Source organism: Aquarana catesbeiana, linkage group LG02, assembly GCF_042186555.1.
Source record: "Aquarana catesbeiana isolate 2022-GZ linkage group LG02, ASM4218655v1, whole genome shotgun sequence".
In the NCBI taxonomy this organism is placed as follows: domain Eukaryota; kingdom Metazoa; phylum Chordata; class Amphibia; order Anura; family Ranidae; genus Aquarana; species Aquarana catesbeiana.
In genome coordinates, this window is record NC_133325.1 from 37,164,242 (window position 1) to 37,182,083 (window position 17,842).

Below are 17,842 nucleotides of genomic sequence, written 5' to 3' on the forward strand. Positions count from 1 at the left end.
ACCATGCTTGACTGTAGACAAGACACGCTTGTCTTTGTACTCCCCACCTGGTTGCCGCCACACACGCTTGACACCAGGAGCTTAGGCATGTAGTCTATGTGAGTAGAGAACAAACAATGAATTTCACAGACATTAATATCTACAAACAAATATTTATATAATTGTATAATCAAGTACAACATGCTGGCTGTCCCTCACCCCAAGTATAACAAACCAAAGAACACAGTCCAGGTGTGGAGAGAGCATACCACAGCTTTGGGGACACGTATAGCATTAGTATACTAGTACCTAGATGGACAAATATCTAAACAACCAATGTTAACCCATAAGGGAGGTTGCACTTCATAAACAGGTGTATAACCACCTATATGTGTGCAATTAATACTCTTTATTGTCAACAAGATAAGGAAAGAAAAATACTTCTTTTCAATCAAGGTAGCCTACAAGAGGGCAGATATCCAGGATACAGCCAAGAATACAGGGATGTATTGCCAGAAATTGTACTGATCTGTTCATAAGAGATGAATACTTATTATAAAGTACAAGGGGAGGGGTATGTTTTAGTGTCAGGGACCTCCCACTGCTCCGTGTCACTAGGTGACTACGGCGCATGTGTGCGCTAGGGCACATGCCTAGGCTCCCGAGGAAGCGTTTTTACGCGCAACATGTAGAGCTGAGCTGAGTTACGGCACACCTCCTATTCTTCAACGCTACATCTGATGTAACAATACCAATGGACCCTGCTCCATGGTTCCTTTGATGAATAGTTAGCCCAATGTTATTGGTATAATAGGTGGTGTGTTATACATTTTAACCACTTGAGCCCCGGACCATTATGCTGCCTAAGGACCAGAGGTCTTTTTCCAATTTGGCACTGCGTCGCTTTAACTGCTAATTGCGCGGTCATGCAATGCTGTACCCAAACGAAATTTGCGTCCTTTTCTTCCCACAAATAGAGCTTTCTTTTGATGGTATTTGATCACCTCTGCGGTTTTTATTTTTTGCGCTATAAACGGAAAAAGACCAAAAATTTTGAAAAAAAATGATATTTTCTACTTTTTGTTATAAAAAAAATCCAATAAACTAAATTTTAGTCATACATTTAGGCCAAAATGTATTCGGCCACATGTCTTTGGTAAAAAAAATGTCAATAAGCGTATATTTATTGGTTTGCGCAAAAGTTATAGCGTCTACAAACTAGGGTACATTTTCTGGAATTTACACAGCTTTTAGTTTATGACTGCCTATGTCATTTCTTGAGGTGCTAAAATGACAGGGCAGTACAAAACCCCCACAAATGACCCCATTTTGGAAAGTAGACACCCCAAGGAAATTGCTGAGAGGCATGTTGAGCCCATTGAATATTCATTTTTTTTGTCCCAAGTGATTGAAAAATGACAAAAAAAAAAAAAAAAAAAAATATTTACAAAAAGTTGTCACTAAATGATATATTGCTCACACAGGCCATGGGCCTATGTGGAATTGCACCCCAAAATACATTCAGCTGCTTCTCCTGAGTACGGGGATACCACATGTGTGGGACTTTTTGGGAGCCTAGCCGCGTACGGGACCCCGAAAACCAAGCACCGCCTTCAGGATTTCTAAGGGTGTAAATTTTTGCTTTCACTCTTCACTGCCTATCACAGTTTCGGAGGCCATGGAATGCCCAGGTGGCACAAAACCCCCCAAAATGACCCCATTTTGGAAAGTAGACACCCCAAGCTATTTGCTGAGAGGCATATTGAGTCCATGGAATATTTTATATTTTGACACAAGTTGCGGGAAAGTGACACTTTTTTTTTTTTTTTTTTTTTTTTTTTTCATAAAGTTGTCACTAAATGATATATTGCTCACACAGGCCATGGGCCTATGTGGAATTGCACCCCAAAATACATTTAGCTGCTTCTCCTGAGTACGGGGATACCACATGTGTGGGACTTTTTGGGAGCCTAGCCGCGTACGGGACCCCGAAAACCAATCACTGCCTTCAGGATTTCTAAGGGTGAAAATTTTTGATTTCACTCTTTACTGCCTATCACAGTTTTGGAGGCCATGGAATGCCCAGGTGGCATAAAACCCCCCCAAATGACCCCATTTTGGAAAGTAGACACCCCAAGCTATTTGCTGAGAGGCATGGTGAGTATTTTGCAGCTCTCATTTGTTTTTGAAAATGAAGAAAGACAAGAAAAAACATTTTTTTTTTTCTTTTTTCAATTTTCAAAACTTTCAAAAGTGAGGTCTGCAAAATACTCACTATACCTCTCAGCAAATAGCTTGGGGTGTCTACTTTCCAAAATGGGGTCATTTGGGGGGGGTTTGTGCCACCTGGGCATTCCATGGCCTCCGAAACTGTGATAGGCAGTGAAGAGTGAAATCAAAAATTCACGCCCTTAGAAAGCCTGAAGGCGGTGCTTGGTTTTCGGGGTCCCGTACGCGGCTAGGCTCCCAAAAAGTCTCACACATGTGGTATCCCCGTACTCAGGAGAAGCAGCAGAATGTATTTTGGGGTGTAATTTCACATATTCCCATGGCATGTTTGAGCAATATATCATTTAGTGACAACTTTGTGCAAAAAAAAAAAAAAAAATTTGTCTCTTTCCCGCAACTTGTGTCGCAATATAAAATATTCCATGGACTCGACATGCCTCTCAGCAAATAGCTTGGGGTGTCTACTTTCCAAAATGGGGTCATTTGGGGGGGTTTTGAACTGTCCTGGCATTTTATGCACAACATTTAGAAGCTTATGTCACACATCACCCACTCTTCTAACCACTTGAAGACAAAGCCCTTTCTGACACTTTTTGTTTACATGAAAAAGTTTTTTTTTTTTGCAAAAAAATTACTTTGAACCCCCAAACATTATATATTTTTTTAAAGCAAATGCCCTACAGATTAAAATGGTGGGTGTTTCATTTTTTTTTTTCACACAGTAATTGCGCAGCGATTTTTCAAACACATTTTTTGGGGAAAAAACACACTTTTTTAAATTTTAATGCACTAAAACACACTATATTGCCCAAATGTTTGATGAAATAAAAAAGATGATCTTAGGCCGAGTACATGGATACCAAACATGACATGCTTTAAAATTGCGCACAAACGTGCAGTGGCAACAAAATAAATACATGTTTAAAAGCCTTCAAAAGCCTTTACAGGTTACCACTTTAGATTTACAGAGGAGGTCTACTGGAAAAATTACTGCACTCGATCTGGCCTTCGCGGTGATACCTCACATGCATGGTGCAATTGCTGTTTACATATGACGCCAGACCGCCGCTTGCGTTCGCCTTAGCGCGAGAGCAGGGGGCGACAGGGGTGCTTTTTTTTTTTTTTTTTTTTTTCTTTATTATTTTTTTGCTTTTTTAATCTTACTTTTAAACTGTTCCTTTCATATTTTTTTTTTTATTTAATTTTTATTGTTATCTCGGGGAATGTAAATATCCCCTATGATAGCAATAGGTAGTGACAGGTACTCTTTTTTGAAAAAATTGTGGTCTATTAGACCCTAGATCTCTCCTCTGCCCTCAAAGCATCTGACCACACCAAGATCGGTGTGATAAAATGCTTCCCCAATTTCCCAATGGCGCTATTTACATCCGGCGAAATCTAAGTCATGAAATACTCGTAGCTTCCGGTTTCTTAGGCCATAGAGATGTTTGGAGCCACTCTGGTCTCTGATTAGCTCTATGGTCAGCTGGCTGAATCACCGGCTGCAATCTCAGGTTCCCTGTTGAGACAGGAGAGCCAGAGAAAAACACGGAAGACGGTGGGGGTGGGGGGGGCATTCCCTCCCACGGCTTGTAAAGGCAGTCTAGAGGCTAATTAGCCACTAGGATTGCTTTTACATGAAAGCCGACCGCTGGCTGAAAAGAATGATACCAAGATGATACCTAAACCTGCAAGCATCATTCTGGTATAACCACTCAAAGTCGTGAATGGCGTACCTGAAGACAAAAAAATGGTTAACAATGGTTAACAATAAAGCACAGTAAACAGTAAAGTATAAATAATTACACACCTGAAAAACAAACATGATAAAACATAATAACAATAACAATAACAATAAAACATTGCAGAATAGAATACAGTAAAAAAGAGCAGAACAATAGAGAGAGAGAATAGAGAGAGAGAGAACAATAAAACGACAACTATTTTTTTTTTTATTTCATATTTTTTTTTTTTTTTTACACTTTTTTTGTAACTAACTTTTATAACGGTAACCGGTTCCAGGTTCGGGTCTCTCAAAATGCGATGGCATCTTGGGAGACCCTGTGAAAGTGTGCCTAGTCTGTGCAATGCTGTACTCTACGCTAATACTCAACTAGTGAATGGTAGCGTTCAAAACATTCACCAATGCAAAGACCAGGATTGTCAGGACAGGAGGGACAATAATAGCGGGTGTCACGCCTATATCCGCGCTTGCTGCAGACACGACATCTTTTTTGGGGGGGTTCGTTGGGTAGGGGTACTCGGGAGGACATAAAGAAAATGCCTCTCATGCAGCCGACTGCATTTGGTTGGGGATGTGAATGGGGGAAGTACGGGCGCTGCAGAAGTGGTGGGTTCCCAATTAGGATTGGCGAATGCAGCAGGAAGGGCATTATGGGCACGACGGGCCTGTGTTTGTCTTTTTGGTGGCAGCGGGACACTACTTGTGCTTGCCACCTCACCAGCTTGAACTGCACTTATGGGACTCGCCACGTCACCACGTGTTACTGCAGTGCTGGTTTGACTACGACCGGGGTGTACTAGGCCGCTGGTGCTTGCCAGTTCCCCAAAACGCTACCAAAAAACTGTTAGCGATCGCAGGGATCAGGCCTGACTCTGCGAACGCTGCAGTTATGCGTTTAGTGTTTTGTAAGTGACAGTGATCAATCGATACTGCACTTGAGTGGGCTGGGCCGGGCGGAGGGGCAAAACGCAGGTGCTAGCAGGTATCTGGGCTGATCCCGCTAACACTGCGTTTTTGGGAACCCTAAACTGCTGGGGACGCTAGTATAGATCTGATCGGATCAGATATTGATGCGATCAGATACTATACCACTAAGGGAGGTGTACGGTGCGTGCGTGGGTGTTAGCGGTACTGGCGCTAACCTGACGCTGCCTGGGGCTGGTGCTTGCCAGTTCACCAAAACGCTACAAAAAAAACTGTTAGCGATCGCAGGGATCAGGCCTGACTCTGCGAACGCTGCAGTTATGCGTTTAGTGTTCTGTAAGTGACAGTGATCGATCGATACTGCACTTGGGTGCGCTGGGCTGGGCCGGGCGGAGGGGCAAAACGCAGGTGCTAGCAGGTATCTGGGCTGATCCCGCTAACACTGCGTTTTTGGGAACCCTAAACTGCTGGTGACGCTAGTATAGATCTGATCGGATCAGATATTGATCCGTTCAGATACTATACCACTAAGGGAGGTGTACGGTGCGTGCGTGGGTGTTAGCGGTACTGGCGCTAACCTGACGCTGCCTGGGGCTGGTGCTTGCCAGTTCACCAAAATGCTACAAAAAAAACTGTTAGCAATCGCAGGGATCAGGCCTGACTCTGCGAACGCTGCAGTTATGCGTTTAGTGCCTTGTAAGTGACAGCGATCGATCGATACTGCACTTGGGTGGGCTGGGCGGAGGGGCAAAACGCAGGTGCTAGCAGGTATCTGGGCTGATCCCGCTAACACTGCGTTTTTGGGAACCCTAAACTGCTGGGGACGCTAGTATAGATCTGATCGGATCAGATATTGATCCGATCAGATACTATACCACTAAGGGAGGCGCATGCTGTGTGCGTGGGTGTTAGCGGTACTGGCGCTAATCTGACGCTGCCTGGGGCGACGCATATCACCGCCGGGTGATCAGGGGGCTAAACCTTTATTCGGTAATAAACGGCGGGTGCCCTGACACTATAAAAAAAAAAAAAACTAACCAGCGTCAACCGTAACGGTTATACGGTGATCAGTGGTGAAAGGGTTAACTAGGGGGCAATCAAGGGGTTAAAACATTTATTAGGTAGTATATGGGGGTCCCTGTCGCTATAAAACGCTGACGGCGAACCTAAATATTTACCTCACTAACTAGCGTCACCAGCGACACTAATACAGCGATCAGAAAAATGATCGCTTAGCGACACTGGTGGTGACAGGGGGTGATCAAGGGGTTAAAACTTTATTAGGGGGGGTTAGGGGGGTACCCTAGACCTACAGGGGGGTAACAGTAACTGTGCTAACACTGTAACTGTCACAAACTGACACAGCAGTAATCAGAAAAAAAAAAAAAAAACTGCTGGTGTCAGTTTGTGACGGGGGGGGGGGGGGGGTGATTGGGGGGGGATCGGGGGGCGATCGGGGGGGGATCGGGGTGTAATGTGTGCCTGGCATGTTCTACTGTGTGTGTGTGTGTTAGTGCAGTCACTCACATGCCGTCTCTCCTCGGGCCGGAACGGAAACTACCGACCCGAGGGGAGAATACATCACTTCCTTTGCTGCTGTTTAGCATACAGCAGCAAAGGAGTGTTCCCATTGGCCGGCGGCGATCGCGAGGGGGGGGGCCACGAACGGATGGCCTCCCCCTCGTCTCTGATCGCCGGGGGACAGAACGGGACCGCCTCGGGTGGCGGGGGGGGGTCCGATCGGACCCCCCACCCGCGGAAGGCAAATCACGTACCCTGTACGTGATTTTGCCTGTCCGTGCCGCCTTGCCGACGTACATCGGCGTGAGGCGGTCGTCAAGTGGTTAAAGGGCTTGTAAACCCTCATGGTTTTTCACCTTAATGGGTTCTATCCATTAAGGTGAAAAACCTGTGATGCTGCCCCCCAGAGCCCCCCCTTTTACATACCTGAACCCGGACTTTCCAGTGACGGGAGGCAAGCACACCAGCTCCAGTCGGTGTCTCGGGTCCTGATTGGATAGATTGATAGCAGCGCAGCCATTGGCTACCGCTGCTGTCAATCGAATCCAATGACGCATGAGCCGGGGGGCGGGGCGAGTCCTGCTGTCTGTGTCGATAGACGCAGCAGCAGGATATGGGAGCGCGCCCGCACTAGTGCCCCCGAGGGAGAGCGCTTCTCCAACGAGGCACTGGAGAAGAGGAGGAGCCAGGAGCGTCACTGAGGGACCTCAGAAGAGGAGGATCGGGGGCCACTCTGTGCAAAACCAACTGCACAGAGGAGGTAAGTATGACATTTTTTTTTTTTTTTTTTTTTTATAACAAACCTTTACATATCCCATAGCTCCTAACTGTCCCTGATTTCGAGGGACTGTCCCTGATTTGGAACAATGTCCCTCTGTTCCTCTTCCCCCCTTATTTGTCCCTCATTTTGGTCCGATCCGTATAGTTGTATATAAAATGCACTTTTTATCTTTCAAAAACTGTTTCCCGGTGCTAAACCTTTCATCCAATTTCTAAATTGCTGCATTTGTACATTTTTAAAGCCAATATAAAGGAATAGTTGTGGTAAAAAAAAGCTCTTGTGGATTTAATTAACCTTTTTTTTGGTTAATTCTCCTTTAAGGGGGTGTGGCAGGGGGGTGTGTCCTATGCCTACATACATTTGCTAGTAGGTGTCCCTCATTCCCATCTCAAAATGTGGGGAGGTTTAAGGCAACATTGCTGTATTTTGAATAGAAAAAGTTTTTAACATTGTCGATTTGTATAATTTGTAATAGAATGTATTTAATTTTTAATATGTTGTTATTGTGGTGCCTATAAAGTCCATCATCCTGTAGTATGTCTGCAGTCTCTGATCATCTCCTGTAGTATGTCTGCAGTCTCTGCCCATCTCCTGTAGTATGTCTGCAGTCTCTGATCATCTCCTGTAGCATGTCTGCAGTCTCTGATCATCTCCTGTACTATGTCTGCAGTCTCTAATCATCTCCTGTAGTATGTCTGCAGTCTCTGCCCATCTCCTGTAGTATGTCTGCAGTCTCTGATCATCTCCTGTAGCATGTCTGCAGTCTCTGATCATCTCCTGTAGTATGTCTGCAGCCTCTGATCATCTCCTGTATTATGTCTGCAGTCTCTGATCATCTCCTGTAGCATGTCTGCAGTCTCTGATCATCTCCTGTAGTATGTCTGCAGCCTCTGATCATCTCCTGTAGCATGTCTGCAGTCTCTGATCATCTCCTGTACTATGTCTGCAGTCTCTGATCATCTCCTGTACTATGTCTGCAGTCTCTGATCATCTCCTGTACTATGTCTGCAGTCTCTGATCATCTCCTGTACTATGTCTGCAGTGTATGACCATCCTATGTAGCAGTATATACACTGAATAATATCTGTGGCCCTTGGGTGATGCCAGGGGCCGCACTTGATGCTCCCTATATCAAGAAAGCTGAGTAGCGCAGTCTAGAGCAATGCTGGAGGTACTGTATACTTTGGTTTATGGGCTCCTGGGATGCTCTATAATTCAACTGAAAATTCCAATTTGAAAATGAAGGTGCCTACACACAATGCAATCAATAGATTCGGTTTTGGAGTCTGATTGCTGGTATGCGCGGTGCTTATTTCTGAGATGCAATAAGAAATGTCAGTCATGTTAAATGGGAAAAAAAAACATTTGAATGTGGCAAAGTGTTTCAGGTTTCCATCTTCAAAATGTCATGTGTGTATTACGGTTGTTTTCAATTTTTAAAAACGTATCAAATGCTTTTCCTTTGATAAGAGTGTAGTGCACTCATTTTGTCCAGCTGCCTTCTGAATTTTGACCAGCAGAGGGCAGCCTGTGCGCTCTGCCTCCTATTATCCCTTGATGTTGGCAGCAGGTGGCGCTGTTTGTGGCTGCCTCAGCACACGGTGATAGAGAGCTGGCGGCCATTTTCTTGGAGACCAGTGACAGCGGCTTAGAGGGGCCGAATGCCATAGGACTTCTAGTACAACTGCTAGAAAATGAAGATTTGTCTCAAGTGTTTGTCGTTTTCTGACGTCATCAGTGTGCGTGCATTGAGTGGTGTGAAGGTCCTGTGCAGGTGAGGACATATAAGTTGTTTTGTATGGGTTGATCACATTGTCATTGTTCCCCAAATCCACCAATCAGATTCCAGGCTGGGTGGGGGTAGAGATAGTTTAAGGAGATTACTGTGTGTGACCTCAGCCATGCTGGGGCTGTATATGGGATGCATACAGGTTGAGTTGGGGGGCAGTAAGGTTCCTGGGTTGCTCAGTAGTGTTGGGGCCAAGGGCCCAGGTTTTGGGGGGGGTGGGGAGGTATAGTATATTGAAGTAGAGTTGGGGTCCCTGGTAGCTAAGGCACCACAGGGGGCCCAGGGTGACAGAGCAGAACTAGGGTCCAAGATGACAGAGCAGAACTAGGGTCCAGGATGATGGGGCATAGTTGCGTAGTGACGAGGTCCAGAGATGGTAGAGCAAAGTTGGGTTCCCAAGATGACAAAGGGGAGTTGAGGTCCTGGGATGACAGAGCAGAACTAGGGTGCAAAGATGATGGAGCAGAGTTGGGGCTCCTGGCTGGTGCAGAAAAGTCAGGGTCGAAGGATGACTAAGCGGTGAAGAGGTCTCAGGATAACAGGAGTTGGAGGGTCTCCAGAATACTGCATAGTTCTAGGGGCCCAGGATGGTGGATCAATGTTGGTTTCCCAACATGACAGCGCAGTGCTAGGGTGCCAAGATGATGGAGCAGAGTTGGGGATTCCTGGGTGATGGAGAAAAGTCAGGGTCCTGGGATAACTAAGTGGTGCTGAGGTCCCAGGATGGTGGAGCAATATTGGATTCCCAAGATGATGGAGCAGAGTTGGGGTTCCTGGCTGGTGGAGAAAAGTCAGGGTCCCAGGATGACTAAGCGGTGCTGAGGTCCCAGGATGACAGAGAGGAGTTGGGGGGGTCTCCAGAATACTGCATAGTTCTAAGGGCCCAGGATGGTGGAGCAGTGTTGGGTTCCCAAGATGACAGAGCAGTGCTAGGGTGCAAAGATGATGGAGCAGGGTTGGGGATTCCTGGTGATGGAGGAAAGTCAGGGTCCTGGGATGACAAAGTGGTGCTGAGGTCCCAGGATGGTGGAGCAATGTTGGGTTCCCAAGAAGTTGAGGTCCTGGGATGACAGAGCAGAACTAGGGTGTCAAGATGATGGAGCAGAGTCAGGGTTCCTGGCTGGTGGAGAAAAGTCAGGGTCCTGGGATGACTAAGTGGTGCTGAGGTCCCAGGATGGTGGAGCAATGTTGGGTTCCCAAGAAGTTGAGGTCCTGGGATGACAGAGCAGAACTAGGGTGTCAAGATGATGGAGCAGAGTCAGGGTTCCTGGCTGGTGGAGAAAAGTCAGGGTCCTGGGATGACTAAGTGGTGCTGAGGTCCCAGGATGGTGGAGCAATGTTTGGTTCCCAAGATGTTGAGGTCCTGGGATGACAGAGCAGAACTAGGGTGCTAAGATGATGGAGCAGAGTTGGGGATTCCTGGGTGATGGAGAAAAGTCAGGGTCCTGGGATGACTAAGTGGGGCTGAGGTCCCAGGATGGTGGAGCAATGTTGGATTCCCAAGATAATGAAGCAGAGTTGGGGTTACTGGATGATGGAGAAAAATCAGGGTCCCAGGATGACTAAGCGGTGCTGAGGTCCCAAGATGGCAGAGAGGAGTTGGGGGGTCTCCAGAATACTGCATAATTCTAAGGGCCCAGGATGGTGGAGCAATTTTGGGTTCCCAGGATGACAGAGCAGTGCTAGGGTGCCAAGGTGATGGAGAAAAGTCAGGGTCCTGGGATGACTGAGGTCCAGGATGGTGGAGCTATGTTGGGTTCCCAAGATGTTGAGGTCCTGGGATTACAGAGCAGAACTAGGGTGCTTACAAGTTAAAAATCAGTATTTTTTTTTTTTGCTAGAAAATTACTTAGAACCCCCAAACATTATATTTATATATTTAGCAGAGACCCTAGAGAATAAAACGGCGGTCGTTGCAATATTTTAATGTCACACTGTATTTGGGCAGCGGTCTTTCAAACGCAATTTTTTTTGGGAAAAAATACATTTCAATTAATTAACCGCTTCAGATTTTACCCCCTTCCTGACCAGAGCACTTTTTTGCAATTCGGCACTGCGTCGCTTGACAATTTTGCGATTCAGCACTGCGGCGCTTAACTGACAATTGTGCGGTCGTGCGACGTTGCACCCAAACAAAACTGACGTCCTTTTTTTTCCCCACAATTAGAGCTTTCTTTTGATGGTATTTGATCACCCCTGCGGTTTTTATTTTTTGCGGTAAAAACAAAAAAAGAGCGTAAATTTTGAAAAAAACGCAATATTTTTTGCTATAATAAATATCCCCCCAAAAATATATAAAAAAAACCATTTTTTTCCCTCAGTTTAGGTCAATATGTATTCTACATATTTTTGGTAAAAAAAATCTCAATAAGCGTATATTGATCGGTTTGCGCAAAATTTATAGCGTCTACAAAATGGGGGATAGCTGATGTTTTATCACAGGTCCTCTTTACTGCCATAGCTTTACATACAGATGACCACATTGAAGGATTTCTTCGTTATTTGCAGGAATAAGATGTCGGCGCCCTCCGCACAGGAGAGGAAAGCATGCTGGGACTCCAGGGACCGGTACTGGCAATGCCTGGATGACACCAAGGAAGACAAGGACAAGTGCCAGCAGATCAGGAAGGGCTATGAGCAGAACTGTCCGCTGACATGGGTAGGTCACATGATCATTGCCGTCAGCCTGTGTCACCATTACTTTTCAGAAAATGGAGATGGCAGCCAATCAGATCCCGGCCACTGGCAATGGACGAGAGACGATTTCCCTTTTCTTCTACTTCAAAAACAGGAGCAAAACCTTCCATGCCGGGCTGTCCACATCTTTATCAGCAGCAAGATCTCAGCAGATCGTTACCCGCTTGTGTTGTGTAAATATTTATTGTGACCATGGCAGATATCAGCCCAAACATTGCAACTCCCAGTGCAGTAAACCTGAGGACGTTGCCGGGGATGCCGTATCCTAATCTAGTCATTTGAGTCAAATCGGGTCCCAACTGGAAGGGCAGCTGTGTACAGAAGCGGGGGGGGGGGATTCTGGGAAATATTGCCTACACTGAGTGTTGTCACCATGGTGGGAAGGAGAGATTACACATTTTTTTGGGGGGCTGTTTGGCTATCTGCAAATTGAAATTGTACCTTAGATCAGTCTGTCCGCTCCATCTATGGGATTCAGGCTTCTTTCCCCACCCCCCATTCATTTATACTCTCCTACCCACCCCCATCTATTACTACCCTCCTACCCCATCCAGTTATACCCCCCTGTCCACCCTCATCCATTTATATGCCCCTACCCACCCCTGTGTGTCCAGAGACTGGAGAAGCTCAGGGGAGAGCTCCATTGAAGTGTATGAGATATTACTGAGCAATAGACTTCCATAGGGCTGTGTCTAGAGAAGCTCAGGGGACAGCCATGCTGAAGTCTATAAAATACACTATATTACCAAAAGTATTGTGACGCCTGCCTTTACACACACATTAACTTTAATGGCATCCCAGTCTTAGTCCGTAGGGTTCAATATTGAGTTGGCCCACCCTTCGCAGCTATAACAGCTTCAACTCTTCTGGGAAGGCTGTCCACAAGGTTTAGGAGTGTGTCTATGGGAATGTTTGACCATTCTTCCACAAGAGCATTTGTGAGGTCAGGCAGTGACGTTGGACAAGAAGGTCTGGCTCGCAGTCTCCGCTCTAATTCATCCCAAAGGTGTTCTATCGGGTTGAGGTCAGGACTCTGTGCAGGCCAGTCAAGTTCCTCCACCCAAAACTTACTCATCCATGTCTTTATGGACCTTGTCTTGTATGCTGAGGCCTTAAGAGTTCTCTCCACTGGAACGAAGAGGCCAAACCCAACCCCTGAAAAACAACCCCACACCATAATCCCCCCTCCACCAAATCATTTAGACCCCACTGGACAAAGCAAGGTTCATAAAGGGCAGCACAGTGGTGTAGTGGTTAGCACTCTCACCTAGAAGCAATGGGGTCGCTGGTTCAAATCCCAACACCATCTGCCTTGAGTTTGCATGTTCTCCCCGTGCCTGCGTGGGTTTCCTCTGGATACTCCGGTTTCCTCCCACACTCCAAAGACATGCTGGTAGGTTAATCAGATCCTCTCTACAAAAATTGGCCCTAGTAGTATGTGTTTGTTAGAGCGTCGGGTAAAGGGCCGCACTATATCAAGATGCAACTCAACTCAAAGACATGGATGAGCAAGTTTGGGGTGGAGGAACTTGACTGGCCTGCAGAGTCCTGACCTCAACCCGATAGAGTGATGGAGAACCTTGGCACCCCAGATGTTTTGGAACTACATTTCCCATGATGCTCATGCACTTTGCCGTGTAGTTGAGCATCATGGGAAATGTAGTTCCAAAAGATCTGGGGTGCCAAGGTTCTCCATCACTGCCATAGAACAACTTTGGGATGAATTAGAGCGGAGACTGCGATCCAGACCTTCTCGTCCAACATCAGGCCTGACCTCACCCATGCACTTCTGGAAGAATAGTCAAACATCCCCATAGACACACTCCTAAACCTTGTGGACAGCCTTCCCAGAAGAGTTGAAGCTGTTATAGCTGCAAAGGGTGGGCCAACTCAATATTGAACCCTACGGACTAAGTCTGGGATGCCATTAAAGTTCATGTGTGTGTAAAGGCAGGCGTCCCAATACTTTTGGTAATATAGTGTATTACCGAGCAGGGGCAGCCAGTGCATGTTAGGCTTTGCACATCCCTCTTTCCAGAATGAAGGTAAGTGTGCCTTTGGAGAAAAGGTTATTTTCTGAAATGCTTTCAATGTATAAACTTGCATACGAGTCCAGAGGGCACCCCCAGAAGTGTGATCGGATGCACTGGATTTCTCAGACCCTTTCTAAAGTGCTCTGTATACACCATAGGCACATAGGAATGGAAGTGATTGCACAGCCCCTGCCAAACTCTACAGGCAACGTTACTCATGTCTCCCCACTAAGGAGAGCATCCCAACCGCCCATGTGTACAGCCCTGAGCAGCTCCATGTCCTTGTTTATGTGGACGGTCCAACTATTTTGGACGCCTGTGTAAAGGAAGCTGAATGGATAGTCAAGACACAACCATAATACATGTTCGATCCTTTACTAAAGGCTTGTTCACACGGGCAGCCATTGAGCTGTGGTTTTACCATCCCTTGGCTACCTACCTAAAACAGGGACTTGCTGCCACTGAGGGCTGTAGATATGCCGTGGCAAAAATGAAATCCCCTGTCGCATTTGACGGGCAGTACTGCCCACCAAGCAATCCCCATTCAAGTGAATGGGGCAAGCCACCATCGTCCTGCAACCACATGTGTGCACACAGTTCCAGTGGGGTCCTTTGGCCCTTTCACACAGGTGATCCAATCAGGTCCACCTATCAGTTTTTCAAGCGGGCCTGATTGGAAGGAAGGTCCATGCATTCCTATTAGTGTGGCACCGATGCCAATATTGGTGCCCATACTGAGTATTTTCATGAGTACTTGTGAAAATGCTCAAATACCCAAAACTGATAACTTTGCGGTGCGATTTGAGCCCATACAAAATGAATGGAGTCAAATCGCACTGCAAAGAATTGCATAAAATTTGAACAGGAATGCGGTGCGATTCCCAGGGCCGTCTTTACTATTGTTGGACCCTGGCGGGGCCGACCCAAGACATTGTGCTGCCTGGGTCCAAGAATGAAATGCTGCCCCCCCAAAAAAATAATCACGCCCACCAAAGGCCCCCCACATCCATTATTTTGTATCGTGATAATTAAAACTAAAATCAAATTTATCAGGAAGTCAGATTTACATGCAACAGCACCTTATCTATATGCAAAATTATATGACATACCATTATGTTCAATTTGAAGGGGCGGGCTAGGGTAGTATATAGACAGGCTAGGGTAGTATATAGGCAGGCTAGGGTAGTATATAGGCAGGCTAGGGTAGTATATAGGCAGGCTAGGGTAGTATATAGGCAGACTAGGGTAGTATATAGGTAGACTAGGGTAGTATATAGACAGGCTAGGGTAGTAAATGGGCACGCTAAGGTAGTATATAGAGGGTAGTATTTGGACAGGGTAGTAAATGGCACACTAGGGTAGTATATAGAGGGTAGTATATGGACAGGCTAGGGTAGTATATTGACAGGGTAGTATATAGGCAGACTAGGGTAGTATATAGACAGGCTAGGGTAGTATATAGGCAGACTAGGGTAGTAAATGGGCATGCTAGGGTAGTATATAGGCAGACTAGGGTAGTATATGGACAGGGTAGTAAATGGTCATGCTAGGGTAGTATGTAGACAGGCTAGGGAAGTATATAGAGGGTAGTATATAGGCAGACTAAGGTAGTAAATGGGCAGGCTAGGGTAGTATATAGGCAGACTAGGGTAGTATATAGACATGCTAGGAAACTATATGGACAGGGTAGTATATAGGCAGACTAGGGTAGTATATAGGCAGACTAGGGTAGTATATAGACATGCTAGGGTAGTATATGGACAGGGTAGTAAATAGGCACGCTAGGGTAGTATATACAGGCTAGGGTAGTATATAGAAGGTAGTATATGGACAGGGTAGTATATAGGCAGACTAGGGTGGTAAATGGGCACGCTAGGGTAGTATGTAGACAGGCTAGGGAAGTATATAGAGGGTAGTATATAGGCAGACTAAGGTAGTAAATGGGCAGGCTAGGGTAGTATATAGAGGGTAGTATATGGACAGGCTAAGGTAGTATATAGAGGGTAGTATATTAACAGGCTAGGGCAGACTAGGGTAGTATAGAAGAGAAGGAGAGGCAGCCGAGGTTCAATTTGCTGCCCCTCTCAAAGTGCTGCCTGGGTCCAATGGACCAACTGGAACACATGGTAGGGCCAGCCCTGGACCCCGGGCAAACACTTTCTTGGGCTCCCCCCTCTTCCATGTAATTTATTGAATCAGATCAGGCAGCGATTGCGATTGGTTGTCAGAGGTTACAGTGTATCATTACCGCACACTGACTGCTAGAGGTTACAGCACACATTATGGCTCACTGATTATTTGCTAGAGGTTACAGCACATGACTTCTACTTATTGATTGGTTGCTACAGATTACTGTTCATCAATACTGCTCACTGATTGGTTGCTAGAGGTTACTGGATATTCTTACTGCTCAATAAGCAGCTGCTTTGGGCCCCACAACAATGGTGGAGCCCAGGGCAGTTGCCCCTTTTGTCCTGCCTTAAAGGCGGCCCTGGGGTTTCCTATCGGAATCGCATGCAGTTTCCTGTGTGAACCCTGGCTTGGCATAGTGATTGCAGCCTGGATTCACATAGGAGCGGTGCGGGAAACTGCATGCAATTCAGGCAGGAATCGCACTGCATTCCTGTTCAAATCACCAGTAGTGTGCGGTCTTTATTACAGGAAGTCTCACAGTGGGTTCCTGCAAAAATCTAGAAGAAATACACAAAGCTCACCGAGATTCAAGAAGAATTCACATAATGAATGTATTTAGGCAATACTCGGAGTTCAGCTTTAAGTCCTCAGCTGCTACATTGTACAGAATTTGTGGAGCTCCGGCTCTTTTGGGTTCTGTAGTCAGATAAAATATTGACTAATCTTCTTCTTTTTTTTTTTTTTTTTTTTTTTTTCAGATTAAATACTTTGATAAGAGAAGAGATTATCTGAAGTACAAAGCTGAAATGGAACGTAAAGGGTTTGAGCCGGCAGAAACAGCCAAGAACTCATAGCGGCCTCTAATACAGAGAATGGGCTTTATATAAAGACTGAACGTTCTAGATTGCATTTTATTGGGAGCCGGAACCAAAGGATTGTTTATTTGAATATGAGGACCACACAGGTTCTGCTCTGCTTTGTATATACAGAATTTATTAAATGACTTTGGAATATATATATATGAGGTGTGTGGAGTCTGTATAACTGTCTGGGGTCTTATTGGAGGTGATCCTTTATATACACAAACCAAAACAGCCAATGGGGCAGAAGACTGGTGTGGAGTCTCAGCATATTGTGGAACCAGAAAGCTGCAGCTTCACAGCCTATTGAGGTAGAACTTTGGCTTCCTATTTAAAGCAAAAATATATTATTATTCTACAAGATTTATATAGCACCAACAGTTTGTGCAGCGCTTTACAATTAAAAGGGGGGGGGGGGGGGGCAGTATAATACAAAACAGTTCAATACAGAAGGAATAGGAGGGCCCTGCTCGTAAAGCTTACAATCTAAGTGCTGCAGTATTTATAGGTGTATCCACACTTAAGGTTTTTCTTAATTCCACAATTACCTGTTGATCCTGCCACTGAAGTCCACCTGATTCTGCTTCCTGTGATAGGGTGACAACGATGCTTCACTGTTCCTGAGAGCAGTGCAGCATTGTTGTCACTCTCACGTGGGGATGAGAAGACATCAGCATTGTCCCTTCTGATTCACAAGCCTGGAGCTTGTCTGTCAGCACCTGGCCACACCTAGTCCTGCCCACTGCTATCTGGATTGGCAGCACTGTGAGCTGCAGTGCCTGGGAGAGGGAGCGTGTGAGACACAAATGGAGGGTGATTTGGCTCACTCGGGGAAGGTACAGGAATTTTTTTTTTGTGCAGCAATAGTAGGGACTGGTTTGGACTGTCATCTAGGATCCTTTTAGCTGTAATTTTAAATGGTTCTACAGCCTAAATATCAGACATGTGCACTAACAAAAAAAAATGTGTTCATTTTCGTTTCATTCGTTTTTTTTTTTTTTGATTTTTTCGAAAATTCGAATTTTCGGAATTCAAAAATTTGAAAATCTGAAAAAAAAAGAGAAAATCTGTGACATTAGAAATAATAACTAACTATTAAATTATAGGTATCGGAATTTGCTTTAAAAGTTGGATGTTAGTGAACGTAACTAA

At 45.6% G+C, this 17,842-nt stretch overlaps 1 protein-coding gene across 1 annotated transcript; it reads left to right on the plus strand.

Annotated features, from left to right (window-relative positions):
• The first annotated feature begins 8,795 nt into the window (after positions 1–8,795).
• LOC141126798 (cytochrome c oxidase assembly factor 6 homolog) lies at positions 8,796–16,845 on the plus strand. The gene is made up of 3 exons (XM_073612786.1): positions 8,796–8,952; positions 11,476–11,626; positions 16,589–16,845. The coding sequence occupies exons 1-3, from the start codon at positions 8,873–8,875 to the stop codon at positions 16,682–16,684; spliced, it is 327 nt and encodes a 108-aa protein (XP_073468887.1). The 5' UTR covers positions 8,796–8,872; the 3' UTR covers positions 16,685–16,845.
• Positions 16,846–17,842: the final 997 nt, after the last annotated feature.

Coding starts and splice junctions, on each gene's coding strand:
- LOC141126798 (XM_073612786.1), top strand. CDS start 8,873: ATGAAGATTTGTCTCAAGTGTTTGTCGTTTTCTGACGTCATCAGTGTG. Junction 8,953..11,475: donor GGTGTGAAGGTCCTGTGCAG/GTGAGGACATAT, acceptor CGTTATTTGCAG/GAATAAGATGTCGGCGCCCT. Junction 11,627..16,588: donor AGAACTGTCCGCTGACATGG/GTAGGTCACATG, acceptor TTTTTTTTTCAG/ATTAAATACTTTGATAAGAG.